This window comes from Delphinapterus leucas, chromosome X (assembly GCF_059928025.1).
Source record: "Delphinapterus leucas isolate spDelLeu-1000000601 "Yukka" chromosome X, BTC_Dleu_Yukka2, whole genome shotgun sequence".
Classification (NCBI taxonomy): domain Eukaryota; kingdom Metazoa; phylum Chordata; class Mammalia; order Artiodactyla; family Monodontidae; genus Delphinapterus; species Delphinapterus leucas.
Window position 1 is genome coordinate 65,364,035 of NC_143150.1, and position 25,812 is coordinate 65,389,846.

The following is a 25,812-nucleotide window of genomic DNA, read 5'->3' on the forward strand; positions in this document are numbered from 1 at the left end:
ACCTGAATAAACAAAAAATCATCCCAAATTGAGGAGGTGGCCTTTGGGAGCAAGATATATTCTCTTTTCCACTTTTCCTCTTTTTGTGAGTGTGTATGTGTATGCTTCTGTGAGACATTTTGTCTATATAGCTTTGTTTTAACCATTTGTCCTATGGTTTTGTCTGTCCTTTTTTTTTTCTTTGGTTTCAAAATTTTTTTTTCTTAATATTTATTTTATTTTTTTTATCTTACTTTACTTTATTTTAATCTCTTTCTTTCTTTCTATTTTTCTCCCTTTTATTCTGAGACATGTGGATGAAAGGCTCTTGGTGCTCCAGCCAGTAGTCAGCGCTGTGCCTCTGAGGTGGGAGAGCCAACTTCAGAACACTGGTCCACAACAGACCTCCCAGCTCCACGTAATATCAAATGGTGAAAATCTCCCAGAGATCTCCATCTCAAAACAAAGACCCAGCTTCACTCAAGGACCAGCAAGATACAGTGCTGGACACCCTATGCCAAACAAATAGCAAGACAGGAACACAAGCCCACCCACTAGCAGAGAGGCTGCCTAAAATCATAATAAGGCCACAGACACCACAAGACACAGCACCAGATGTGGACCTGCCCACCAGAAAGACAAGATCCAGCCTCATCCACCAGAACACAGGCACTAGTCCCATCCACCAGGAAGCCTACACAACCCACTAAACCAAACTAAGCCACTGGGGTCAGACACCAAAAACAATGGGAACTACGAACGTGCAGCCTGCAAAAAGGAGACCCCAAACACAGTAAGATAAGCAAAATGAGAAGACAGAAAAACACACAGCAGATGAAGGAGCAAGGTGAAAACCCACCAGACCTAACAAATGAAAAGGAAATAGGCAGTCTACCTGAAAAAGAATTCAGAATAATGATACTAAAGATGATCCAAAATCTCAGAAACAGAATAGACAAAATGCAAGAAACATTTAACAAGGACATAGAAGAACTAAAGAGGAAACAAGCAATGATGAACCACACAATAAATGGAATTAAAAATACTCTAGGTGGGATCAATAGCAGAATAACTGAGGCAGAAGAATGGATAAGTGACCTGGAAGATAAAATAGTGGAAATAACTACTGCACAGCAGAATAAACAAACAAGAATGAAAAGAACTGAGGAGAGTCCCAGAGACCTCTGGGACAACATTAAACGCACCAACATTTTGAATTATAGGCATCCCAGAGGAAGAAGAGAAAAAGAAAGAAAATATTTGAAGAGATTATAGTTGAAAACTTCCCTAATATGGGAAAGGAAATAGTTAATCAAGTCCAGGAAGCACAGAGAATCCCATACAGTATAAATGCAAGGAGAAACAGGACAAGACACATATTAATCAAACTATCAAAAATTAAAAACAAAGAAAACATAGTAAAATCAGCAAGGGAAAACCAACAAATTACACATAAGGGAATCCCCATGAGGTTAACAGCTGATCTTTCAGCAGGAACTCTGCAAGCCAGAAGGGAGTGGCAGGACATATTTAAAGTGATGAAGGAGAAAAACCTACAACCAAGATTACTCTAACCAGCAAGGATCTCATTCAGATTTGATGGAGAAATTAAAACCTTTACAGACAAACAAAAGCTGAGAGAGTTCAGCACCACCAAACCAGCTTTACAACAAATGCTAAAGGAACTTCTCTAGGCAAGAAACACAAGAGAAGGAAAAGGCATACAATAATAAACACAAAACAATTAAGAAAATGGGAATAGGAACATACATATTGATAATTAACTTAAATGTAAATGGCCTAAATGCTCCCATCAAAAGACACAGACTGGCTGAATGGATACAAAAACAAGACCCATATATATGCTGTCTACAAGAGACCCACTGCAGACCTAGGGACACATACAGACAGAAAGTAAGTGGATGGAAAAAGATATTCCATGCAAATGGAAATCAAAAGAAATCTGGAGTAGCAATTCTCATATCAGATAAAATAGCCTTTAAAATAAAGACTATTACAAGAGACAAAGAAGGACACTACATAATGATCAAGAGATTGATCCAAGAAGAAGATATAACAATTGTAAATATGTATACACTCAACACAGGAGCACCTCAATACATAGGGCAAATACTAACAGCCATAAAAGGGGAAATCGACAGTAACACATTCATAGTAGGGGACATTAACACTCCACTTTCACCAATGGACAGACCATCCAAAATGAAAATTAATAAGGAAACATAAACTTTAAATGATTTATTAAACAAGATGGACTTAAGTGATATTTATAGGACATTCCATCCAAAACAACAGAATACACATTTTTCTCACATTCTGCTGGAACATTCTCCAGCATAGATCATATCTTGGGTCACAAATCAAGCCTTAGTAAATTTAAGAAAATTGAAATTGTGTCAAGTATCTTTTCTGGCCACAACGCTATGAGACTAGATAACAATTACAGGAAAAGATCTGTAAAAAATATAAACACATGGAGGCTAAACAATACACTACTTAATAACCAAGAGATCACTGAAGAAATCAAAGAGGAAATCAAAAAATACCTAAAAACAAATGGCAATGGAGACACGACAACACAAAACTTATTGGATGTCACAAAAGCATTTCTAAGAGGGAAGTTTATAGCAATACAATCCTACCTTAAGAAACAGGAATCATTTTAAATAAACAACCTAACCTTGCACCTAAAACAATTAGAGAAAAAAGAACAATAAACCACCAAAGTTAGCAGAAGGAAAGAAATCATAAAGATCAGATCAGAAATAAATGAAAAAGAAATGAAGGAAACAATAGATAATATCAATAAAACTTAAAGATGGTTCTTTGAGAAGATAAACACAATTGATAAAGCATTAGCCAGACTCATCCAGAAAAAAAGGGAGAAGTCTCAAATCAATGGAATTAGAAATGAAAAAGGAGAAGGAACAACTGACACTGCAGAAATATGAAAGATCATGAGAGATTACTACAAGCAACTCTATGCCAATAAAGTGGACTACCTGGAAGAAATGGACAAATTCTTAGAAAAGCACAACCTGCTGAGACTACACAAGGAACAAATAGAAAATATGAAGAGACCAATCACAAGAACTGAAATTGAAACAGTGTTTAAAAATCTTCCAACAAACAAAAGCCCAGGACCAGGTGGCTTCACAGGTGAATTCTATTAAACATTTAGAGAAGAGCTAACACCTCTCCATCTCAAATTCTTACAAAGCGTAGCAGAGGGAGGAACACTCCCAAACTCATTCTACAAGGCCACCATCATCCTGAGACCAACACCAGACAAAGATGTCACAAAGAAAGAAAACTACAAGCCAATATCACCGATGAACATAGATGTAAAAATCCACAACAAAATACTAGCAAACAGAGTACAACAGGACATTAAAAGGATCATACACCATGATCAAGTGGGGTTTATTCCAGGAATGCTAGGATTCTTCAATATACACAAATCAATCAACGTAATACACCATATTAACAAATTGAAGGAGAAAAACCATATGTTCATCTCAATAGATGCAGAGAAAACTTTTGACAAATTTCAACACTCATTTATGATAAAAACGCTGCAGAAAGTAGGCATAGAGGGAACTTTACTCAACATAATAAAGGCCATGTATGGCAAACCAAAGCCAACATCGTCCTGAATCGTGAAAAACTGAAACCATTTCCGCTAAGATCAGGAACAGGACAAGGTTGCCCACTCTCACCACTATTATTCAATATAGTTTTGGAAGTTTTAGCCACAGCAATCAGAGAAGAAAAAGAAATAAAAGGAATCCAAATAGGAAAAGAAGAAGTAAAACACTCAGTGTTTGCAGATGACATGGTACTATACATAGAGAATGCTAAAGATGCTACCAGAAAACTACTAGAGCTAATCAGTGAATTTGGTAACATAGCAGGATACAAAATTAATGCACAGAAATCACTGGCATTTCTATACACTAGTGATGAAAAATCTGAAAATGAAATTAATTAAACAGTCCCATTTACCACTGCAAAAAAAGAATAAAATATCTAGGAATAGACCTACCTAAGGAGACAAAAGACCTGTATGCAGAAAATTATAAGACACTGATGAAAGAAATTAAACATGACACAAATAGATGGAGAGATGTACCATGTTCTTGGATTGGAAGAATCAACATTGTGAAAATGACTCTACTACCCAAAGAAATCTACAGATGCAATGCAATCCCTATCAAACTATCACTGGCATTTTTCACTAGAAGTAGAACAAAAAATTCACGATTTGTATGGAAACACAAAAGACCCCAAATAGCCAAAGCAATTTTGAGAACGAAAAATGGAGCTAGAGGAATCAGGCTCCCTGACTTCAGACTATACTACAAAGCTACAGTAATCCAGACCATATGGTACTGGCATGAAAACAGAAAGATAGATTAATGGAACAGGATAGAAAGCCCAGAGATAAACCCATGCACATATGGTCACCTTATCTTTGATAAAGGAGGCAAGAATATACAGTGGAGAAAAGACAACCTCTTCAATAAGTGGTGCTGGGAAAACTGGACAGGTACATGTAAAAGTATGAAATTAGAACACTCCTTAACACCATACAGAGAAATAAACTCAAAATAGATTAAAGACCTAAATGTAGTGCCAGACACTAACAAACCCTTAGAGGAAAATATAGGCAGAACACTCTATGACATAAATCACAGCGAGATCCTTTGTGATCCACCTCCTAGATAAATGGAAATAAAAACAAAAATAAACAAATGGGACCTAGCGAAACTTCAAAGCTTTTGCACAGCAAAGGAAACCATAAACAAGACCAAAAGACAACCCTCAGAATGGGTGAATATATTTGCAAATGAAGCAACTGACAAAGGATTAATCTCCAAAATATATAGGCAGCTCATGCAGCTCAATATCAAAAAAACAAAAACCCAAGGCAAAATTGGGCAGAAGACCTAAATAGATATTTCCCGAAAGAAGATATTCTGATTGCCAACAAACACATGAAAGGATGCTCAACATCACTAATCATTAGAGAAATGCAAATCAAAACTACAGTGAAGTATCACCTCACACCGGTCAGAATGTCCATCATCAAAAAAATCTACAAATAATAAATTCTGGAGAGGAATCCAGGAAGGAACACTCTTGCACTCTTGGTGGTAATATAAATTGATCCAGCCACTATGGAGAACAGTATGGAGGTTCCTTAAAGAACTAAAAATAGAACTCCCATATGACCCAGCTATCCCACTACTGGGAAAAAACCCTGAGAAAACCATAATTCAAAAAGAGTCATGTACCAAAATGTTCATTGCAGCTCTACTTACAATAGCCAGGACATGGAAGCAACCTAAGTGTCCATCACTGGATGAATGGATAAAGAAGTTGTGGCATATATATCTACAATGGAATATTACTCAGCCATAAAAAGAAATGAAACTGAGATATTTGTAGTGACGTGGATAGACCTAGAGTCTGTCATACAGAGTGAAGTAAGTCAGAAAGGCAAAAACCGGTACCATATGCTAACACATATATACGGAATGTAAAAAAAAAAAAAAGGTCATGAAGAAGCTAGGTGTAAGATGGGAATAAAGACACAGACCTACTAGAGAATGGACTTGAGGATATGGGGAGGGGGAAGGGTAAGCTGTGACAAAGTGAGAGAGTGGCATGGACATATATACACTTCCAAATATAAAATACATTGCTAGGGGGAAGCAGCCACATAGCACAGGGAGATCAGCTCGGTGGTTTGTGACCACCTAATCGGGTAGGATAGGGAGGGTGGGAGGGAGAGAGACACAAGCAGGAAGAGATATGGGCACATATGTGTATGTATAACTGATTCACTTTGTTATAAAGCAGAAACTAACACATCATTGTAAAGAAATTATACTCCAATAAGGATGTTTAAAAAAAAGAGATACTAGATATTGCTTCAATCTTTTACATTTGCTAAGACTTGTTTTATGTCTTATATTATCTATCCCTGAGAATGTTCTGTGTACACTTGAGAATAATATTTCTTCTGCTGCTCTTGGATGGAATATTCTATAGATGTCTTTTAGGTCCATTTGGTATATTGTAAGGTCTGCGTTCATTGTTTTCTTGTTGTTTCTCTGTCTGGATGATTCATCCAGGTTTGAAAGTGGGGTGTTAAAATCCTTTATTATTACTGCATTTTTGTCTGTTTCTCCCTTCAGATCTATTAGTATTTACTTAATATATTTAGATGTTCCAATGTTTGGTGTGTACATAGTTATGGTTGTTATATCTTTTGGTTTCCACTTTCATGACTTATCTTTTTCCATCTCTTGACTTTGAATTTACACATGTCCTTAAATCTGAAATGGGCCTCTTTTAGGCGGTATATATTTGGGTCTCATATTTTTTAAATCCATCCCGTCACTGTGTGCCTTTTGATTGGTAAGTTCAATCCATTTATATTTATACTAATTATTAATATATAAGGACTTATTTATATCATTTTATGAATTACTTTCTGATTGTTTTGTATTTATATTGTTTCTTTTTCTCTCTGTTTCTGCATACTTTTGTAAATTGGTTAATTTCCATGGTGGTATTTTCTGTTTCCCATTTCTTTGTCTTCTGTGGATCTACTCTAGGTTTCTGAACAGTCTATTTTAGATTGATAGCAACTTATATTTGGATGCCTATAAAACTCCACCCTTTTACTCCTCTTTTTTGTGTAATTGATGTTATAATTTTCTTCTCTTTATGCCATGTAACTGTTAACAATTTATCGTAGCTGTAATTATTTTTACTACTCTTCTCCTTTAACTTCTTTTTACTATAGTTGAGTGGTTAACACACCATCCTAATATAGAGTTATAGTTTTCTGAATCTGACTGTCTATCTTTCATCTTTACCAGGGTGTGGTGTACTTTCATAGGTTTTCCTGTCACTGATTAGTGTCTTTTTATTTCAGCTTGAAGAACGTTCAATATTTCTTGCAAGGCAGATCTAGTGGTGGTGAACTCCCTCAGCAATTGTTTGTCTAGGAAAACCTTTATTTCTCCTTCTTATCTGAAAGATACCATTGCCAGATAAAGTTTTCTTGGTTGGCAATTTCTATCCTTCAACTCTTTGAATATATCATTCCACACTTTCCTGGCCTGTAGAGTTTCTGCTGAGAAATCTGCTGATAACCTAATGGAGTTTCTTTTGTAGGTTACTTTCTTTTATTCCCTGGTTACCTTTAAGATTATTTCATCATTATTTTTTGACAGCTTCATTATAATGAGTCTTAGAGAAGGTCTTTTTACATTGAGATTACAGGGCGTTCTATTAGCTTCTTGGACTTACATGTCCAAGTCTTTTCCCAGGTCTGAAAAGTTCTCAGCTATTATTTCTTTAAATAACCTTTTGCTCCCTTCTCCTTCTTTTCTCCTTCCTGAAGCCCAATTATTCTAATATCTGCCTTTCTTATTGAATCTCATAGCTCTGGTTGGCTTTCTTCACTCTTTAACTCTTAGTTCCCACTCCTCTTCTAACTGCATTATTTTCATATTTCTACCTGCAAGTCACTTATTTTTTCTTCCATCAAGTCTGCCCTGCTACAGATGCCTTTCATTGCATTTTTAAATCTCATTTATTTAATTCTTCAGCTCCAGAATTTCTGTTTGGTTCTTTTTCGTAATTTAATCTCTTTAGTAAATAACTTCTTTTTTTATTTCTAATTTGTTGAATTCTTTCTGAGTTTTCTTGTAGCTCATCGAATTTCTTTATAACAGCTATTTTGAAGTCTATATTAGTTAGATGAGTTTGGTTGCTGGAGAAATGTCATTTTGTTTTTGTGATGCCATATTTCCTTGAATTAAAAAAAATTTGTAGCTTTGTGTTTCTGCTTTCACATTTGAAGTAGCATATGTCTCCTTAACTAAGCGTTTATGTCTTCTTTGGTTCTTATAATTAACAAGGCTGGCTATTAGAAACCTCTCTTTTGTATTTCAGAAAGTAGTGCTATAACGCATGTTTTTGTTTCTCCCTTGAGAAACAGTTGCCTATTTTCAGAGCACACTATCTGTGTCATGAGCTTGCTCTTCATGATGTATTTGGGAGCACACACAAGGAACTGGCAGCAGACTGGTGGGAGGTCTGGGTCTAACACTTGTTGAGGTGTGTTTAGGGGGTCTGAGGAACTAGTAGATAAATCTCCAGTTGTGGCACTCCTAGAGACATGTGGATGGACTTTCTGCTGAGCCCAAGTCCCTCAAAGCCATTTGAAATTCTAATCTGCTTCTTTTTTTTTTTTTTTGTGCTACGCAGGCCTCTCACTGTTGTGGCCTCTCCCATTGTGGAGCACAGGCTCCAGACGTGCAGGCTCAGCGGCCATGGCTCACGGGCCCAGCCGCTCCATGGCATGTGAGATCTTCCCGGACCAGGGCACGAACCCGTGACCCCTGCATCAGCAGGTGGACTCTCAACCACTGCGCCACCAGGGAAGCCCATAATCTGTCTCTTTCTTAATATGCTCCATTCCCCCAGAGTACCTTAGTACTCTGGGTGCTGGTGGAGAGAACTTGTTTTCTCCAGCAGCATCCCATTTAGCTGGCATAAGGGGAAGCCCTTTCTTTCTCCACAGGAGAGGTCACCTCCAGCAGATAAACCAGCCACAATCAATACCTTTTGGGGGATGGGACGGCACTGAGAAAGTTTCTTTCACCATCTCCACTGTGACAAAATTCATGTTTTTTTTCTTTTTTCTTTATTTCTTATCCAAAGTTGTTTTAGATTCTCCCTTCAGGAGGCTGGAGTTCTGCAAGTCCTTTCTTGAGAGTAAGTGTCTGCTGAATTCAGTACTCACCCAATTCTTGCCCAGCAATAGCAAGAGGGGTCCAGGCAGTCATACTGGTTATGCTGTTTCTGCAACCCATATGGTGATCTGTCTATATCCTACTATCTGCACTGGTGGACAACTTGGGTCCTTTAGAGCAATGTATAAAGTCCAGAAGTTCCCACAAATGTGTTCTTCTTGGTGTATGGATGTCTAATTTGTTGATTTAAGAGGGGTATACAAAGGAGGAATGTCTTATGCTATCATGTCACTGATTTCACTCTCCCAACATATATTTTTTTTATTGTCTACTATGTTGCAAGTAGTGAGGTAGGCATTGTATATACAAAGGAGAAAAAAATCTTATATTCAAGTAGGGCAGGTGAACAATAAACAAATAAAATAAGTACAAATAATAAGAAGCCATGAGAAAAAAATCAAGATAACTTATTAGAAATGAACTTGTGTCTAGAGGGGTGGGGAGCTCTTTAGTTAGGGTGGTCAACTTTGAGAACTGACAAACTTTAACTGAAGGAAGGGAAAAGATAACTGTTGGAAGAAGATTCTAGGCAGAAGAAACAGGTACTGCAAGACACTTTTTGAAGCAATTTTAATTCCTTGGACCAATCAAGTTTGATGGCAAGCCTATGCTTTGCATCTGAGCTGACTGGTGGGAAGTCAGGAAAGGGAAGTGTTGCTTCCTCTCTGGGAACAGAGTAAAGAAAGTATAGGTGGGATCCTGACCAGTGCAATCACTTCTCATAACCTTGTTTGATCCCCCATGTTGCAGGTTTTAAGTGTTGTCCATACACTCCCAGAGCACCACCACTATAACTCTTTTCTGGAGGTTGCCCCTCCTTTTGCTGTAGGTAAATGTGCCATTGGATGATTTAGAAAACCTCAAGAAGGAAGAGAATTTGCTGCTCCATTAGAGGGAAGTGATGATTTTATAACATGGAATGAACATACAAGAGACTACTGGGTTTTATGGTTTGTATGGAATTCTTGGGGCAAAATGACATCCCTAGTACTTCTGATATCCATGGAATGATAGATAATACACGTTGTTACATCATATTTGTTTTTCTTTTTTTATAATAAAAGAATTTTTAGCTTAGCATATGGCAACCCGTAATAATGACTACATATTCTAGTCTCCTGTGCAGCTTGGCAGGGCCATGTAGCTGATTTCTAACCAGTGAGTTGCAAGCAGAAAGGATTTTCAACACTTCCAGTCACCCCCTTAAAAAAAAAGCATGTCTCCCTTTCCCCATTCCCCCATCCGACTAGCTATAATGTGAATGTGATAGGAAAACTTGCACCATTCAGATTGAGAAAACACCCCAAATGTGTTGGAATAATAAGACAGGAAATGTATATCCAAATATCTTTCAAAAAAAAGCCACCAACTGGCTAAGACTTTTACATGAAAGAGAAATACATTTCTATCTAGTTTAAGTCACATTTCTATTAATCACAGATAAAACTATAGCCTAACCAATACAGCTTATAAAAAAAGATTCAAAGGAAGAAAATGTGAAATATCTGAGGGAAATTTTAGAGAAATATAGCCACCTAACTATGAGCAATATTCACAGAGTTTACATAACAATTACATAGGTCTCAGAAAAATTTCAGAATGTACATTTACATGGATGCATTCTAATACTGCTCTAGAAGTATTGTTTAGTAGACGATTTTGACAAAAATGTAGAAATTTAAGCTGTCAGCAGTGGTATTTTTACTTTTAGTCGACCTGAATGTGCTGGACTCCTTCCCATGAGAGTCATAATAAATTTGGATCGAGGGATCCCTGAACTGAAATCAACATTATTCTGTATCAAACTTCTGCAGTAGAAGGAAGGCTTAGCTAAGGCAAACAAGATCAGGTTAATAGATGATTTTATCTAAGTTGGAACTTGTTCAGATTGATAAAAAGTAAATTTTTATACTTGTTAGAATTTAGTGTTTGATGTCATTACTGAAAAACATCTAAAACCGGTTCTTATTTCTTACCCCTTTTGATCATATATTAAATAGTTCATTTAAATGGTACTATAACTTGTTAAAATTTTGAATTATATAATGTATGAAATGTACTTTTATATAATCTGGGGTAAGGAGAGTGGGTACAGACATAGAGGAAAGAAGACTGGCCATGTGTTGCTGTTGGTTGAAGCTGAGTAATGGGTACATGAGGGTTTCTTATACTAATTGTTCTTCTTTTCTTCTTTTGAATATATTTGATTTTTTCCATAGTAAAATACATATATATGTTATACATATTATATATATATATATATATATATACATATCTATCTTTATGTGCATCTGAGTGAAAAAGTTAAACTTATTTAGTGACACTATTTTGAACCCATTATTACAATGTTTGTCTTTATCCAGGTATGGTGTAGGAAGTTTATAGTAAGATTACTTCCTTCATACTTTCATTCCCTGAGCCTCAAACTTGGATCGTTATTGTTTCAAGCTGTTTTTGTTTATTTTTTCTTCTCATTAGATTGGCATTTTAAAAAGTATAAATGATCCTGGTCTTTGTTCAAGTTGTGAATATTCAACATTATTTAGGAAAGGCTGAAAAACATCTTTCCATTGTGGGACAGAATCAAACTTGAAGAACAGAGATCCTAGATCTGCCTCTCAGCTCTGCTTCTGAAGCTCCTGTAAAAAGGAAGATATTGGGGTCAGAGTGATAGGCCTAATTACAGCCCACTTCCCACCAATGAACAGTTGCTCTATTATTCCTTGAAGAGATCCAAGAAGGAAAGTGTAAGGCCTTAAATAAGGACTATGCCTATAGATGAATAAGCAGATGTTCAGTAAGTAGTTAGATGAAGAGAACTTAGTCAACAAAAAATAGAAGAAGAAATAAGGTCTTGGAAAAATCAAGTAAGTGTTTAAGTCTGAGGAAGTTCTGCTGAAGAAATTATCTGTGAAGTTCAAAAGAGATACAGCTCACTGCCTGCCTCTCAAACACTCATCACATCCTTTAATTATTGAGGAATAAATAAGTTGAAAGAGCCACATTTACCTGAGAGTTTATCTCTCACTTCTTCCCTCTCAAAATAAGGTACAGTGAAGGCAGTGAAATTACTTGTGAGGTGGCTTCAAGAAGGCATGTAGGAGGGATGTACATTATTTGAGAACATTTGATGTGTGGGTCAAATTCCATATTTATATCCCATTATTTTTTTCAAGTCTACCAAAACATCAGAAATTTCTCCTTAGGAAAGCCTTTACCACTTCCTAGGAACATTTTTCTGTAGCAGTCAAAATGTGTAATTCAAAAAAACTTGGTTATTGCAGAAGATACTGAAAGCATTAGGAATATAGGTGAGATGAGGAGGGAGTTGCTAAAGTGGAAGAAAGATAACTAGGATGAGGGGAAAGCCAGAGACAATTCTCCTGACTTTACTATTTGTTTTGTTTTGTTTATGTAGATCTGTTTTGAGAAGAGCAGAGGGAGACAGTGAAGGATAAGACTTTTTCCCTGCTAATCTATAAGAAAAATCAAACTATTGGGTCTTAAAAACCCTTAAGATTAAAGAGAAAATATTCTTTCTGTTCCCTCATCTCCTTTTCTGCCCAAAGACTATACTTTAAAAAGTACAAGTATTTAAGTCATTTGGGTAAACTTGGTCAACAAGTGAGGATGGGGAATAATCTTAGTAGGGTGTGAACAGTATGGGAAGAGTGGATGGCAGGTGTAGGGTAGGATGGGGAAGTGGTTCATCTTTCCATTTGAAAATAGAATGCACCACTCCAGAGAGAAAGGGAGAGTAGAGCCTCTGGGGACTTACATCCATGTATGTGAGAACACTGGCAAAGATCATCAATTACATCAGTTTGCTGAAAAAGTGACATTGAATTCTGGAGGCAGAAATTTTCTATGCAAATAGAGAGACCATCTTTATTACTAAAATGCATATTATAAATTATAGACATAAATATATTCCAAGTGCAACATTTTCACAGTGTTTTGGGAGTAAAAACAAAAAGATGACAGAAAAATTACGTTGCACAGGAGTTCCACTTATTCATAGTTTCAGACCAAGGTAATTTGATCTGTTGTTCCTAGAGCAGATGGCTCCTTTTCATGGAATTACAGGTTAACAGAATAAGTTCCTAAACCAAGAGACAATAAAAACATATAAACCATTTGAATATAATAATAATAAAAATAACAATAATGACAATAATAATAACATGGAAATCACTCCATATTAAAAATATCTGTTGGGGACTTCCCTTGTGGTGCAGTGGTTAAGAATCCGCCTGCCAATGCAGGGGACACGGGTTCGAGCCCTGGTCCGGGAAGATCCCATAGGCCTTGGGGCAACAAAGTGCATGCGCCACAACTACTGAACCTGCACTCTAGAGCCCATGAGCCACAACTACTGAGCCCACGTGCCACAACTACTGAAGTCTGCGTGCCTAGAGCCCATGCTCTGCAACAAGAGAAGCCACAGCAGTGAGAAGCCCACGTACTGCAATGAAGAGTAGCCCCCACTTGCCACAACTAGAGAAAGCCCATGCTCAGCAATGAAGACCCAATGCAGCCAATAAATAAATAAATAAATGAATAAAAATTTTTTAGAAAGCCACTTTAAAAAAATATTTGTTGGAATAATTGTGTGTACATTTTACAATCAGAATTCAAATAACTTTAATAGAAAATGTGAGTTCATTTATCTTGAATTGTATATTGCTGTAGTTGATGGTGTTTACTTTTTGAGGGTTTTACTTTTTTCATTAAACCCGGAAAGTGACAAATGGGAGGTTTGGAGAGAAAATTCTCCAAGGAAAGGAGACACTCAAGAGGCTGCTGTCTGGATGGTAGCTGCAACAGTACTTCTCTCCTAGTTTAGACTTTTCCCTGGAAATCAGATCCAGAGTTGGAAGGGGAAAAAGGCAAAAAGAAAAAGAAAACAAGCAGAGATCTGAGAAACTGATAGTCATGTTTGTAGATATATTTCTTAAAATTTAGCATCCCCATTATTGTAAGAAAATTAGGTGATCACTTACTATATGTAACCTGAAAGGCACTGCTGTAAGACTCACTTTCTTCAAAATACCTTCCTTTCCAGTCTGCTTCAGTGTCTTTAATCCCTCCATTAAAAGTGAGAGATTTACACTTTGAGTTAAAGTTCATCCCTAAGGCCTAGAATTCAGATATCCTTTGGCAAATTAATATTAAGCTAACATTAGTCATTAGTACATTAGTGTGAATAAATTTATCAGTTACTGACTAGAACAAGGGAATAAGACAGAAGACAAAACATACTGATGATGATGAGGGCTTGATAAAGTAAATCACAGCATTGAATACAAACTTAGATGGGCAGGCCTGAAGAGAAGGTGTGGTCCTAGCTAAGCAGCATAAAAATACTGGACACTTGTTCTCTCTGTCTTTTCCTCAAATGATATAAATAATTTTCAAGGGCTTCTGGACTGCCTAATAAATGGGCTATAACCTCAACATTTCCTCTAAGAATGAGGAAATATATCTCCTGGATATATTTCCCTCCTGTTTAACATAATAGATATGTTTAAAGTGAAATTAATATGTTAATGAAATTAAATCACTGGTCTCCCAAAATGACCCTAAAAAGTGTAATTCATGCTAATATAGAAAATAATAGACACATATAGTATAGACAAGGCCCTTTCGTTACAAGTACCCACAAAATTATTACTTCTAATCCCATTACAACACTGAATTATGTTCAAACACAAATCACTTTAAAGCAAAGAGACCAGGCATAATTACAGTTACTCATTTTAAAACACAATTTAACACTCATTTGGAACTCATTTAACACATCAAAATATGTACCTTATGATGAATAATTAGGATATAAATACATACACTATTGCTAGCAGCACAAAGTCAATCTTCTAGCAGGGTATTATCTTAATAACAAAGTACAAGCAAATCAACACTTGCCTAGAGAAAACATTAGAAAAATTTCCATTCATCTTAGATATTAGAATTCATTTTGATTTCACCAGTTTTTTTTCCCCAAATATATTGGTATTATAACTGTGTGCTTAAAATAACTCCTTTTCTGTAAATATGATGGAGCTCTTCCTTGATTTTCACATTCCTTCCAGATAGGAAGTAGCATGTTTCTTCATTTTAAAGCACACAGATTTTAATTAAAGCACGCTTTGAAACTTAGAGATTTTTGCCAAAGTATTTTTCAAAGTATTCTAATATTTAGGACCTCAGGTTAAATTACTACTCATATCCTGGGTCTGTTTCCTTCATACTAGTACTAAACAGGTAGGAGGCAAGGCATTTTAATGGGCGTCCAATGTGGCCAAAATTAATCTTCTGCACTTTTCTCAAAAGGGGAAAATATTGACTTCCCCAGATGCTGGGAGGGAGGCTGTGCTGGCCTTACAATGGTATGACTGGGGCAAAGCTGGGCAGTAACCTGTCAGAGGTACATTGATGTCACTCTAGAAGCATGGTGGACATTTCTTTTACTTGGCAGATCCGTACGCCTTCAGAGGTGTTCTCTGTAAAAAGTTTAAGAGAATCAGAACTATGATTATCACCTATCTGCTTTCTCCTGGACCTTTAAAGGCAATTTGGGTCACATTGTATGAACTTTGACAAGCCACCTGCCCTGGTTAGATTAAATATGGCAATTTATACAGTCATAGAGAGTATGTGAATTTATTTCTTGTTCTTATTTTAAACATACCAGAGGCCTGAGTTCAGATTTTCATTCTATTAATAGATGTGACAGATGATTTTTCATACTGATATTGAAATGAAGGAAATAGCTATTTGAGTCTTCAAACACTAGAGTGTAATCACATATGGAGATAAAAATGGTCCGTGAGGACTTCCCTGGTGGCGCAGGGGTTGAGAGTCCGCCTACTGATGCAGGGGACACGGGTTCATGCCCTGGTCCAGGAAGATCCCACATGCCGCGGAGCGGCTAGGCCCGTGAGCCATGGCTGCTGAGCCTGCACGTCCAGAGCCTGTGCTCCACAACGGGAGAGACCACAACAGTGAGAGGCCCACGTACCACAAAAAAAAAAAAAAAAGGTCCATGATTTTAACACTGTTTTTGCAGAATAATATAATGTCCATCCTACTTAAAGACAACTAAAATATGATATTGGGATATAAACTGTGATTACTAGTATAAATAGACAATTACATTGCTTCTAAATACAAGGAAACTCAATGTCCATTGTAACAAAACTAAGTGTTTATAATGACTTCAACCTAATAGTCTCTCTTTGTCTTAGGTTCACAGATACAACTGCTGGCTCTAGTTGAGATCATATGTGTATAGTATGTCACTGAAATTTTATAGCTTAAGTTTCAGTCCACATCCAGTTTTTTTTTTAACATAGTTCAGTTGTCAAGGTAGAAGTGGTATGGCTGCTCACAAATGATTTTGCATGGAGTTTTATGTTATCATGCAAATCTTGTCTTGAAAGCCGTCTTCTGAACTCATCAGTGGTAAAGTAGTATATGATTGGGTCAAGGCAGGAATTCAGACTAGCAAGACACAAGGCAATAGAATGAAATATGAGAATCACCCTTCTGGCTAGGCAGCTTTTAATTTCATTGGACTTGACCAGGAAATCTAAAGGAAAACTGAAGTGATAAGGTGCAAAGCAAATTAGGAAAACTCCTGCACAGGTTAGAATCATCTTCAAGGCTTTCTTTTTCTCTCCAAGGTCTTGGGCCACAGGATATTTATCCTGCAGTGATAAAACCGTCTTCCAGGTACAATACAGGACAGTCAGAAGAGGAGTGACAAATCCAATCAACTCGCCAATGGTCATCATGACAACAGACTGGGCTAGATTGACATTCCTGGTAGGAAGATCCACAAAGCATTTTGTTCTGTTGCTAGGGGTGTCATCGCTGCTTCGGAGGAGTGGAAATAGCAGACAGGCAAGGCAGATTATTAGCCAGCCAGCAATGCTGATGTATAGGTCATATTTCTGTTTACAGTCGTGGAAGCGAAAGGGGTAGAGGAGAAACCAAAATCTTCGCACACTGATGCAGACCAAGAAGTAGATGCTTGCATACATGTTGACATACTTCAGGTAGAAACAAAACATGCAGAGGCCAGGCCCAAATGGCCAGTCATGATTCAAGTAGTAAAAGATCCTCAGTGGCAAGGAGAGGACTTGTAATAAGTCAGCAATGGCTAGGTTTATCATGAATATCACAGCCCGTTTGGTTTCTTTCATATAGCCATAAAATACCCACAAGGCTAATATGTTCCCTATGAGACCTGGCACAAGAATGACAGTGTATGTCACTGCATAGATGAAGTACCGAAAATCTGTATTGGATCCATCTGTCCCAGCACATGTGTCATTAGCAGGCATGTTTCTTTCTAGAGAAACTGCCTTTGCTAAATGGTGGTTAAAAAGCTGAATTTATAATCTACTGCTGCTCTTTCTAAAAGACTGATCATCGATGGGCTGGGGAGACTGAATATAGAATAACCTCCTTTTTATTGCATTGGTCTGGGCTTATATACATGATTTGGGTTTTTTTTCAAGTAACTATCTGCATGTTTGCTTTGGATTTGTCTACATTAACTACATTGAAGTCTAATGTGCAAGCACAGATGACAAGCTGTTATAATTTTCCCTTCTTCTTTACTCAGTTAAAAGGCCTCTGGGACATCATAACAGTTGATCCTCTCCCATTTGATCATAAATGTGCCATATAGTAGCTCTTCAAATTCCCATATGATGACAGTCATCTCTTTACTGGTGTTTGGCAGGCTGTTTTTCATTTTTTTGGCTCACATAGAAGAAAGGTTTGCTTTAGTACTCAGTGGGTCCACAACTCTTCACAGATGATTAACTTGGATGGATCATCTTTCTGGGACATTTTCAGTTATGTGTCGTAAACTAAAAAGTGAGAAACAAAGTCAGAGCTGCAAATGAAAAAAAGTTAAGCCAATTATTGTCTAGAAATTTTTGAAAAAAAAGCCTATGTGTAGAAAAATCTATTACCTTTAATGGAAAGTTCTGATGTGAATGAGTGTGATTAGTCACAAGTTCCATAAGACACTTTAGAATCACAAGACAGTATAGCTAGAAGGAACCTGAGAAGTAATCTAGCCCCTTACTACTCAAAATGTGATCCACGAACCAGCATTACTGGAGAACTTTTTAGAAATGCAAAAGAATCTCAGATCCCATCTGGGACTTGCTGCAACACAATCAGCAATTTAAGAAGAACCACAAGTGATTCTTAGGCATATTAACATTTGAGAGGCTCTGATGTAGACCACAGCTTAACAAACATCACTGAGGGTCACACTCATCTGGGGAAGTTTAAAAAAATTACAACTTTCCTTAGATTTTCTATTGTCTCCTGTAGAGATTCTTATTCAGTACTTAGGGCCTGAAATTTGTATTTTTAAAAAGATCCCCATATGATTCAGATATAGCCAACCCAGCCAGCATTTGTCCTTGAACCATCATATAGGGGCCACTGATTTGTTTCATATCTTCCCCAGATGTCTGAAAATTAGTGGGCAACCACCCTCTCTTTAATTACTTGCAATAACAAGGGTCATTTAGCCACTTCTCAATTATCCAAGACAAAAGACCATGACATCAATACGGAGAATCAAAATCCCCAAAAAGTTGACCCAGCTAGGTCCATGACCTCTGTTCTAAAACAAATTTTAGCTTAGGCACCTGGATAGTTGCCTCAAGGCTGCTGAAATGCAGGAGGAGTTAATTGACTTTAAAGATATGTGGGAAGAACAAAAATGAAGTAGGAATTATAAAACATCCTGCTATGGATTATCAAATCCATGTAGATTATCAAATCCATGTTTGAAGTTGGCTTGATTCAACCCCTGAAGGAATTGTAATTGTTATTATTTTGCCTCAATCACCTGGTAAGTAAAATAGCACATTTGTTCAAAGATACAATGCACACTTTATTTAAACATGCTGATAAATAGTATGAACTATGCATTCAGATTGAAGGGGTTAAATACTTGAGATTTCTCAGATAAGGAAGTAGAGAGACGGTGTTATAAAATAACAAGAAGCAAGACTGTAAAGAATAACATCGATGTTGAAAGAGTGGTTAAAATTAGAGGTTGTTCAGCTCCCAAACTGAAATACATCTTTGAAATATTTTCACAGGTAGTGATTTTGATTAGATGACAGGCAAAATTAGGTGGCAGACCAAAAAGTCACAAGCCCTGGGTTTTCAACCTCCTTTTAACTATTTATATAAAAGTCATCACCTGCTAACGTCACTGATAAGAAATCAGAACTATACAAATAAACACCCAGTCAACTTCTAATGAACATTCACCTCTCCTATCAAAGCCAATGACTCTTAAATCTATGTCAATCCTGAGCTGTAACTCTCTTTCCAACTATATATAACACCTCTTCTTTTGGATATTTCATTACCATCTTAAAATTCAACATATGAAAGTGAAGCCATCTTTTCTATTTATTGAAAATATGTCATATCTTGTCAGATAATGTCACCTCTTTGACAAAAAAATCTCCTAATGTCTTCTCATCTCACTCAGAGGAAAAATAGAAGTCCTTACAACAAATGGCCTATTTAACTACATGGTCTGGCCCCTGGTTACTCTTCTGATCTCACCTTCTAAGATTCTCCCCCTTGCACTCTGCTCCAGCAACTTTACCATTCTTGCTGTTAGGTGAACAGACCAAGAACCTTCCCTCCTCAAAGCATATGAATTGGCAGTTCCCTGTGCCTGAAATGCTTTAGCCTAGTTATTTATCTGTTTTACTCCCTTGCCTCCTTCAGATCTTTACCCAAGTGGGTCCTTTTCATGAGGCTTTCCCTAATCTTCCTATTTAAAACTGCAGCTCACCTCCAACACTCCCCATCTCCTGTCAGTATTTATTTTATCTATTGCCAGTTGTAACTAACATACTCTTTGATTTTTACTTATTTATTTTGTTTTTATATATTTTCCCTACTAGAATGTAAAGTCCATGAGGACAAGGATTCTTGTGTGTTTTGTTTACTTGTTATAAAACAGAACTGAGGACTGTGGAAGACACAAATAAGTGCTCAGTATTTGTTGAAAGAAATAATTTCAGTAAATAAAATCAATATATCTCACACAAAAATGATCATCCCTCAAAACTTCAAACCAGATTCTGCTCCTGACTTCTTCATTGCTATTAAGTTCACTAATGTTTTCCTAGGTTGTCTCAAAGTCTTGGAGGTATTGACTCTTTGTCATTTATTTTCCACTTCCAAACAAGTTAGGGAAGATAGCTTACTATGGGGGAAATAACATATGTTTAGGAGTCAGGATTACCTGGGTTTAAATTCTTGCTCTTTTAATTAATAGCTGTGTGACTTCAGGTATATCACCAAACTTCTCTGATTCTTTAATTTCTCATAGATAAAATGAGAATAATCATAGTACCTAACTTAGAGTCAGTGTGAGAATTAATTGAGCTGCTGTATATAATTTATTTAGCATAGTGTAAGGTACATAAATGCTTAATAACTGATATTATTATTATTACTACTTTCTGCAACTGCGTTATTTCTCATAATATTATTCTTTAAATTTGCATTGTTTATGCTCTAGTTCAGGACCTTATTACTTAATTTATTTCCCTATCCCTTATCATTTTCTACTCCATACTCTATAATGCTGTCAGATATTTTTTTCCTTAAAATGAGCTCTTAAAAAGCATTAATGGATTCCTATTGCCCAAAAAATCACAAAATACAGTCTGGCAGTCAATGGCTTCCTTAAATACAGTGCCATCTACCTTTAGGATTTTGTCTCCCAGTGCTCTCCTAACATGTCCAGAACTCCAGCCAAACTGAGCTCCATACTATTCAAACTGACTTTTTCTTCCCCCACAAATAGCTTTTTCCATTTTTTCATTCTGCTACCTCAGCTTGGAATATCTTTTTTTGTTTTGTTTTATTTTTTTGCATACCAGTCCTACTTATTTGTGAAGACCTTTCTCAAATTTCCTGTCCTTCGTGAAAACTTCTTTAACTCAACACTGTTGTCCTAACTCCTTTTTAAAACCCTCGTGTATACCTCTTTTAAAGCACATACTTCTTCTGCTTTTTGGTTAGTAACTTATGTCTGTGTCTTATTTATGCCTCTGCTCCCCTTTTCACCCCACTCCACCACAACTATGCCAGAAAATTGTTGAAGTCAGGGGCTGAGTCTTATATATCTTTATACCCCCCGAAGCACCTAGAACTATGTTTGGAATATGTTGAGATCATCCAATATTTATTCAGCATTTATCATTTGCCAGGTGCATGCTTGCTACTGGAGGTATAGGCGGTGGAAAAAGGCACAAAATCTCTGTCTTTTTAGACCTTATAGTCTAGTGAGGAAGAATGATAATTGGTGCACAATATGAAAAATGTGATCATAGGCAATGTACAGTGTTCCCTAAAAACACAAAAAAGGGGAACCAACTAAATATTAAGAACATTTTTGCTTAAGTGATGTGAACTTAAACTCAAGACTATCTTCCTGAAGTCTGTATTTTTCCTGTTGGTTGTTCCCTCACTGGCCACATTTTAATGCTTTTTCATCTGTATATCCTAAACTGCAAACTTGAAATGCTCTTGAATACAGAATCTCCCTTAATATTCTTCTGACTTCCTTCTGGGAGAGCTGGTAATGTTATCCCTTTGTTAAGATAACATTATTTTCTAGTAGGAAAAGTTGCTTGGGATTGTTGGAAAGGCTTTCAAACATGGGGAAAAAAAACCCTAGTCAGCTGTGCTGTAATGAATATAAATATTCCTTTATCTAAGAGTGATGGACACAAAAGATGAAGGAGGCTTTTTTTTCAGAGTATATTACTATTTTTTTTGAGATTTCCCTTTCTCAGGAAAGAATCCGTATTGTAACAGACACTGGAACAGACTCCAATTTTAAATGAGCTATTTATTTGAAGCAACATGCCAGATTCCTTGATCAATTTTTTCTTGCTTCAGGAGCCTATCCTTACTTAATTTTACTCACTTCCTTGGGAAGAAGAAAAACATAAGAGAAAAAGTGAAACTGATGGCCTGAGTTTAGTCTGATTTCCAGCAATATACCGTCCAGAAACTATTCCATATATAGTTCTTGTGGGAAGTTAGTATTTTTATTTATGAATATTTATCAGTTTACATGAACCTGAAGCTTCACTAAATTTTACTCGTGATATGGTTCAAGAGTATTTTCAGCAATATTATGTATTTGGTTGCTTATTTCTGGGAAAACCTGTTTCAAATGAATATCAGGGATAGCTTTCTGTGTATTTTACTGAGACTTCTTAGTAAAATCTCAGCAAAATGTGTTTCTGTATTTTAATAAAGGGAAGTGAATTATTAAAATTATTAAAATACCTAATTTATAATGGTGATCTTTGAGACATATTAGTGGCAAGTAGAGACTATATTTTGGGATGTGGAGCTCTGCTCAGCAACCATCCAATCACAGGTCAAATGCAACTGCTTGCTCAAAAGCCAACTTTATTTTAGAGTTCTGGTTATGTACACACTTTAGTAAGCCAAGAAAAAGCAGACCTAGTGCTACAAGTGACTGCAAATAATGTGGGACAGAACAAGGAGCGTACATGTGTGTGGGAGGCAATTATACTTTTACGATACATGAGTAATCACAAATATTGAATAGATGAGAGCAGAACAATTTCTTCCTGATTCTAATCAGCACACATAGCAAATCTCAGGGCTTCTTTTTCACTTTTGAAATTCTTCAAAGTGAAATAATTTACAGTATTTCCAGAAAACCTGTCCAGCAACTATATCTAAGAGCTGACTACAGCTCAGTAAGCAAATACTTTAGAAAGTCTTTACCTAGTTAATTCTCCTAGGAAGAATGTTCCATCAGAATTTTTATTTTAAAGAGGGGTGGGGGGCTTCCCTGGTGACACAGTGGTTAAGAATCTGCCTGCCAATGCAGGGGACACAGTCTCGATCCCTGGTGTGGGAAGATCCCACGTGCCGCAGAGCAACTAAGCCCGTGTGCAACAACTACTGAGCCTGCACTCTACAGCCCACAAGCCACAACAACTGAAGTCCACACACCTAGAGCCAGTGCTCCACAACAAGAGAAGCCACTGCAATAAGAAGCACATGCAGGACTTCCCTGGTCGCGCAGTGTTTAAGAATCCAACGGCCAATGCAGGGGACACAGGTTCGAGCGCTGGTCTGGGAAGATCCCACATGCCGCGGAGCAACTAAGCCCATGTGCCACAATTACTGAGCCTGTGCTCTAGAACGTACGAGCCACAACTATTGAGCCCATGTGTCACAACTCCTGAAGTCCGCGTGCCTAGAGCCTGCGTTCGGCAACAAGAGAAGCCACTGCAATGAGAAGCCCGTGCACTGCAACAAAGAGCAGCCCCTGCTCATCACAACTAGAGAAAGTCCATGCACAGCAACGAAGACCCAGAACAGCCATAAATAAATAAATAAATAAATAAATAAATAAATAAATAAAAGAGGGGTGTTCTGTATAGATACCACATCTAATCATGCTCCCAACTCCTCTTATCTCTGACATCTATGATTCCTTGATAGGCCAGCTCCATGAAGGGAGGAAATACCTATGTGTGGACAAAGTAGTTATTTAGAGTTATTATTTTGCTAGGAAGTTTCACTTAGCTGAATCTAAATGTCTCTTCTGAGATCTGAAGCACATTTTCTCTTCAGCAGATTCTGTATCTTGTTGCTCTGCTCTGAGTAATACGCTTTTAATTACTTGGAGAAAGAAGGAAGGTCATCACTCAATCTCACATCAGAGTGAATAATGCCCAGACATGTTGCCTTTCCTCAGATATCCTAGTTCACAATCATTTTGTATCCCGCAGACCAGCACATGCCAATTGGTATTGGAAATGGGTTACTGCAGAAGCTGTTGAAATCTGTACTGATAACTAAAATTACTTTAGCCACTATCCACTTTCTTGCTCCTACCATCCGTTAAAAAAAATTAGTTTGTTCTTACATGGCTCCCACCTCTCAGGGTCTCCTTCTTATCCACATGATTTATAGGTGTCTATTTTTATTCTTTCCTTTTTTCTTAAGCAGGGCTTCTCAAAATGTGGTCTCTGGGCTAACATGGTGTATATAATAACTTTTTATTCAAAATACAAGTAACCATTTTACAAAGTTCCATTTTACACGTTACATTTAAAATATTTTCACTTTGTAGAAGTGATGAGAAGATCACAAGTTATGTTACAGTGGGAAAATGGTACGTATTTTCTGTTCTCACTGCTGACACGACTGTGGAGATTTTCCTCAGCTCTTTTGAATGTCACCTTGTGTCTCAGACCAGACATGAGCATTTGGACAAGAAGGGGGATTTTTTTTTAAGGAAAGTTATAAGCTTCCAAGCTTACATAAAATAAACTAAGGTCCAAGATAATCAGGTCCTTCTGGCCCTTTTTACTTTTTTGCAGTTGTTTTTCTTGCAATTTTCTCTTTGAGAGTGTACCCTATCCACTGCTTCACAGGATTAATAGTCTGTGAAAGTGGAGGAGTAAACCAATCTTAAGGGTTCTGGTAAAAAGAGCAAGGGTGAAGTGGAAAATTAAACCAGTCTCCAGGGCCTCATTCCGTAGCTGGCCTTGATTTGGGGTGTAGGTAGCTACCTAATGTGGTGTAAATTCATGGATTGCCAAAAAGCCCTCCTTTAAGGAAAAAGAAAGGAAAAGTCCTTTCCTACTTGTTGGCTGGGGCCCAAACTCCTTTTTCTTAAGGATAAGCCTTTTGCCTTATAGGGAGAGTTTAGGCTTGGGATTTCAGCCTCCCACCCTTAAAGATGGAGTGCAGTAATTTAAACCTGGTAACTTTTCTTGGGGAATGTCAGTACCTCAGACAAACTCAGAATTTCTGGATCGTGTGTAATAGACCTCAGAGCTTTTGCATCCTTTGTCTTTCTGCTCATTGTATCAGATCTTTCTGGTGTTGGTAATCAGTGGTTACCCCCCTCTCCACAGTTACTTGTGTTTTACTTATAATTTGGAGCCATTTTCTCCACACTATATTATCCAAGGTGTATAGCATTTTGTTTTTAAAAAGCAAAGCATAATATAGAAATGTCTCAGCAGATATTGGGGTCTTCAGAAACTGCATAAAGAATCCTGATGGAAAGTTATTTAAATTGAATTTTAAATACTAAAATGCAAATGGCAAAAAGGAATTGTTTAGCCCTCAGTAATTACCCTTAAAAGTGGTCATAGAGCCTTCAGTAATTACTCTGAAAAATTCCCAGGGAACATTTGATATCCAAAGAACAAGACAATTAATCTAATAAAAGGGGGTTGTCTTGAATCTTACTTTTTTTTTTAAAATCTTTTGGCCTCACTGCACGGCATGTGGGATCTTAGTTCCCCGACCAGGGATCAAACCTGCGGCCCCTGCACTGGAAGCGCAGAATCTTAACCACTGAACCGCCAGGGAAGTCCTATTCTTGAATTTTAAATGACAGATAATATATACTGTTCTTCAATCAGGCTTTAAGGGAGGCATAGGAAAGGGGTACAAGACACTGAACACTGTTATCCCAGATGACTGAATATAAGCCTCTCCTAGTGGTGGTTTTGTCTTTGCTGGACCTGTTTTATTTTATGGCTCTTGGTAGTATGTCTTCTCTCAACAGGTTTCTAGTTGGTTACTTCTCAATCTTCTACCATGTTTTCTATACTTAGAAAGTAGATCCTATAAATTAATCAAGATTCTCACTTCAAAAAATAAGTCCCAAAAGTCCTTTAAGTCACTGTCTAAAGAGTAACCACATACCAGGAACCATTACTGTGGTCCTACAGTTCTTCCAGCATCAACAGCCCTCCTGACTAGTAGAAGCAAACTGAGTCTTCTGGAAACTCTTGGCTCTTAGAGGTATTTTTCTGATTACTGAGACTGAAGTGTCATTGAAAAAGATGACTGTATTCCTTGACTAATTTTCCACCAGTGATGGGAA

At 37.1% G+C, this 25,812-nt stretch overlaps 1 protein-coding gene across 6 annotated transcripts in view; it reads right to left on the reverse strand.

Annotated features, from left to right (window-relative positions):
* Positions 1 to 9,065: 9,065 nt before the first annotated feature.
* Positions 9,066 to 25,812, reverse strand: part of GPR174 (G protein-coupled receptor 174) — a 40,751-nt gene continuing 24,004 nt past the window's right edge. For 3 of the 6 annotated variants that reach the window (XM_022580835.3, XM_022580833.3, XM_022580830.3), the window contains one exon: positions 9,066 to 17,719. In XM_022580835.3, coding sequence (XP_022436543.1) covers positions 16,184 to 17,185 — 1,002 coding nt within the window. In that variant the 5' untranslated portion in view covers positions 17,186 to 17,719 and the 3' untranslated portion in view covers positions 9,066 to 16,183. Of the gene's footprint in view, positions 17,746 to 25,812 lie in introns of all 6 variants that reach the window. The other 3 variants (XM_022580834.3, XM_022580832.3, XM_022580829.3) reach the window with 1 other exon arrangement.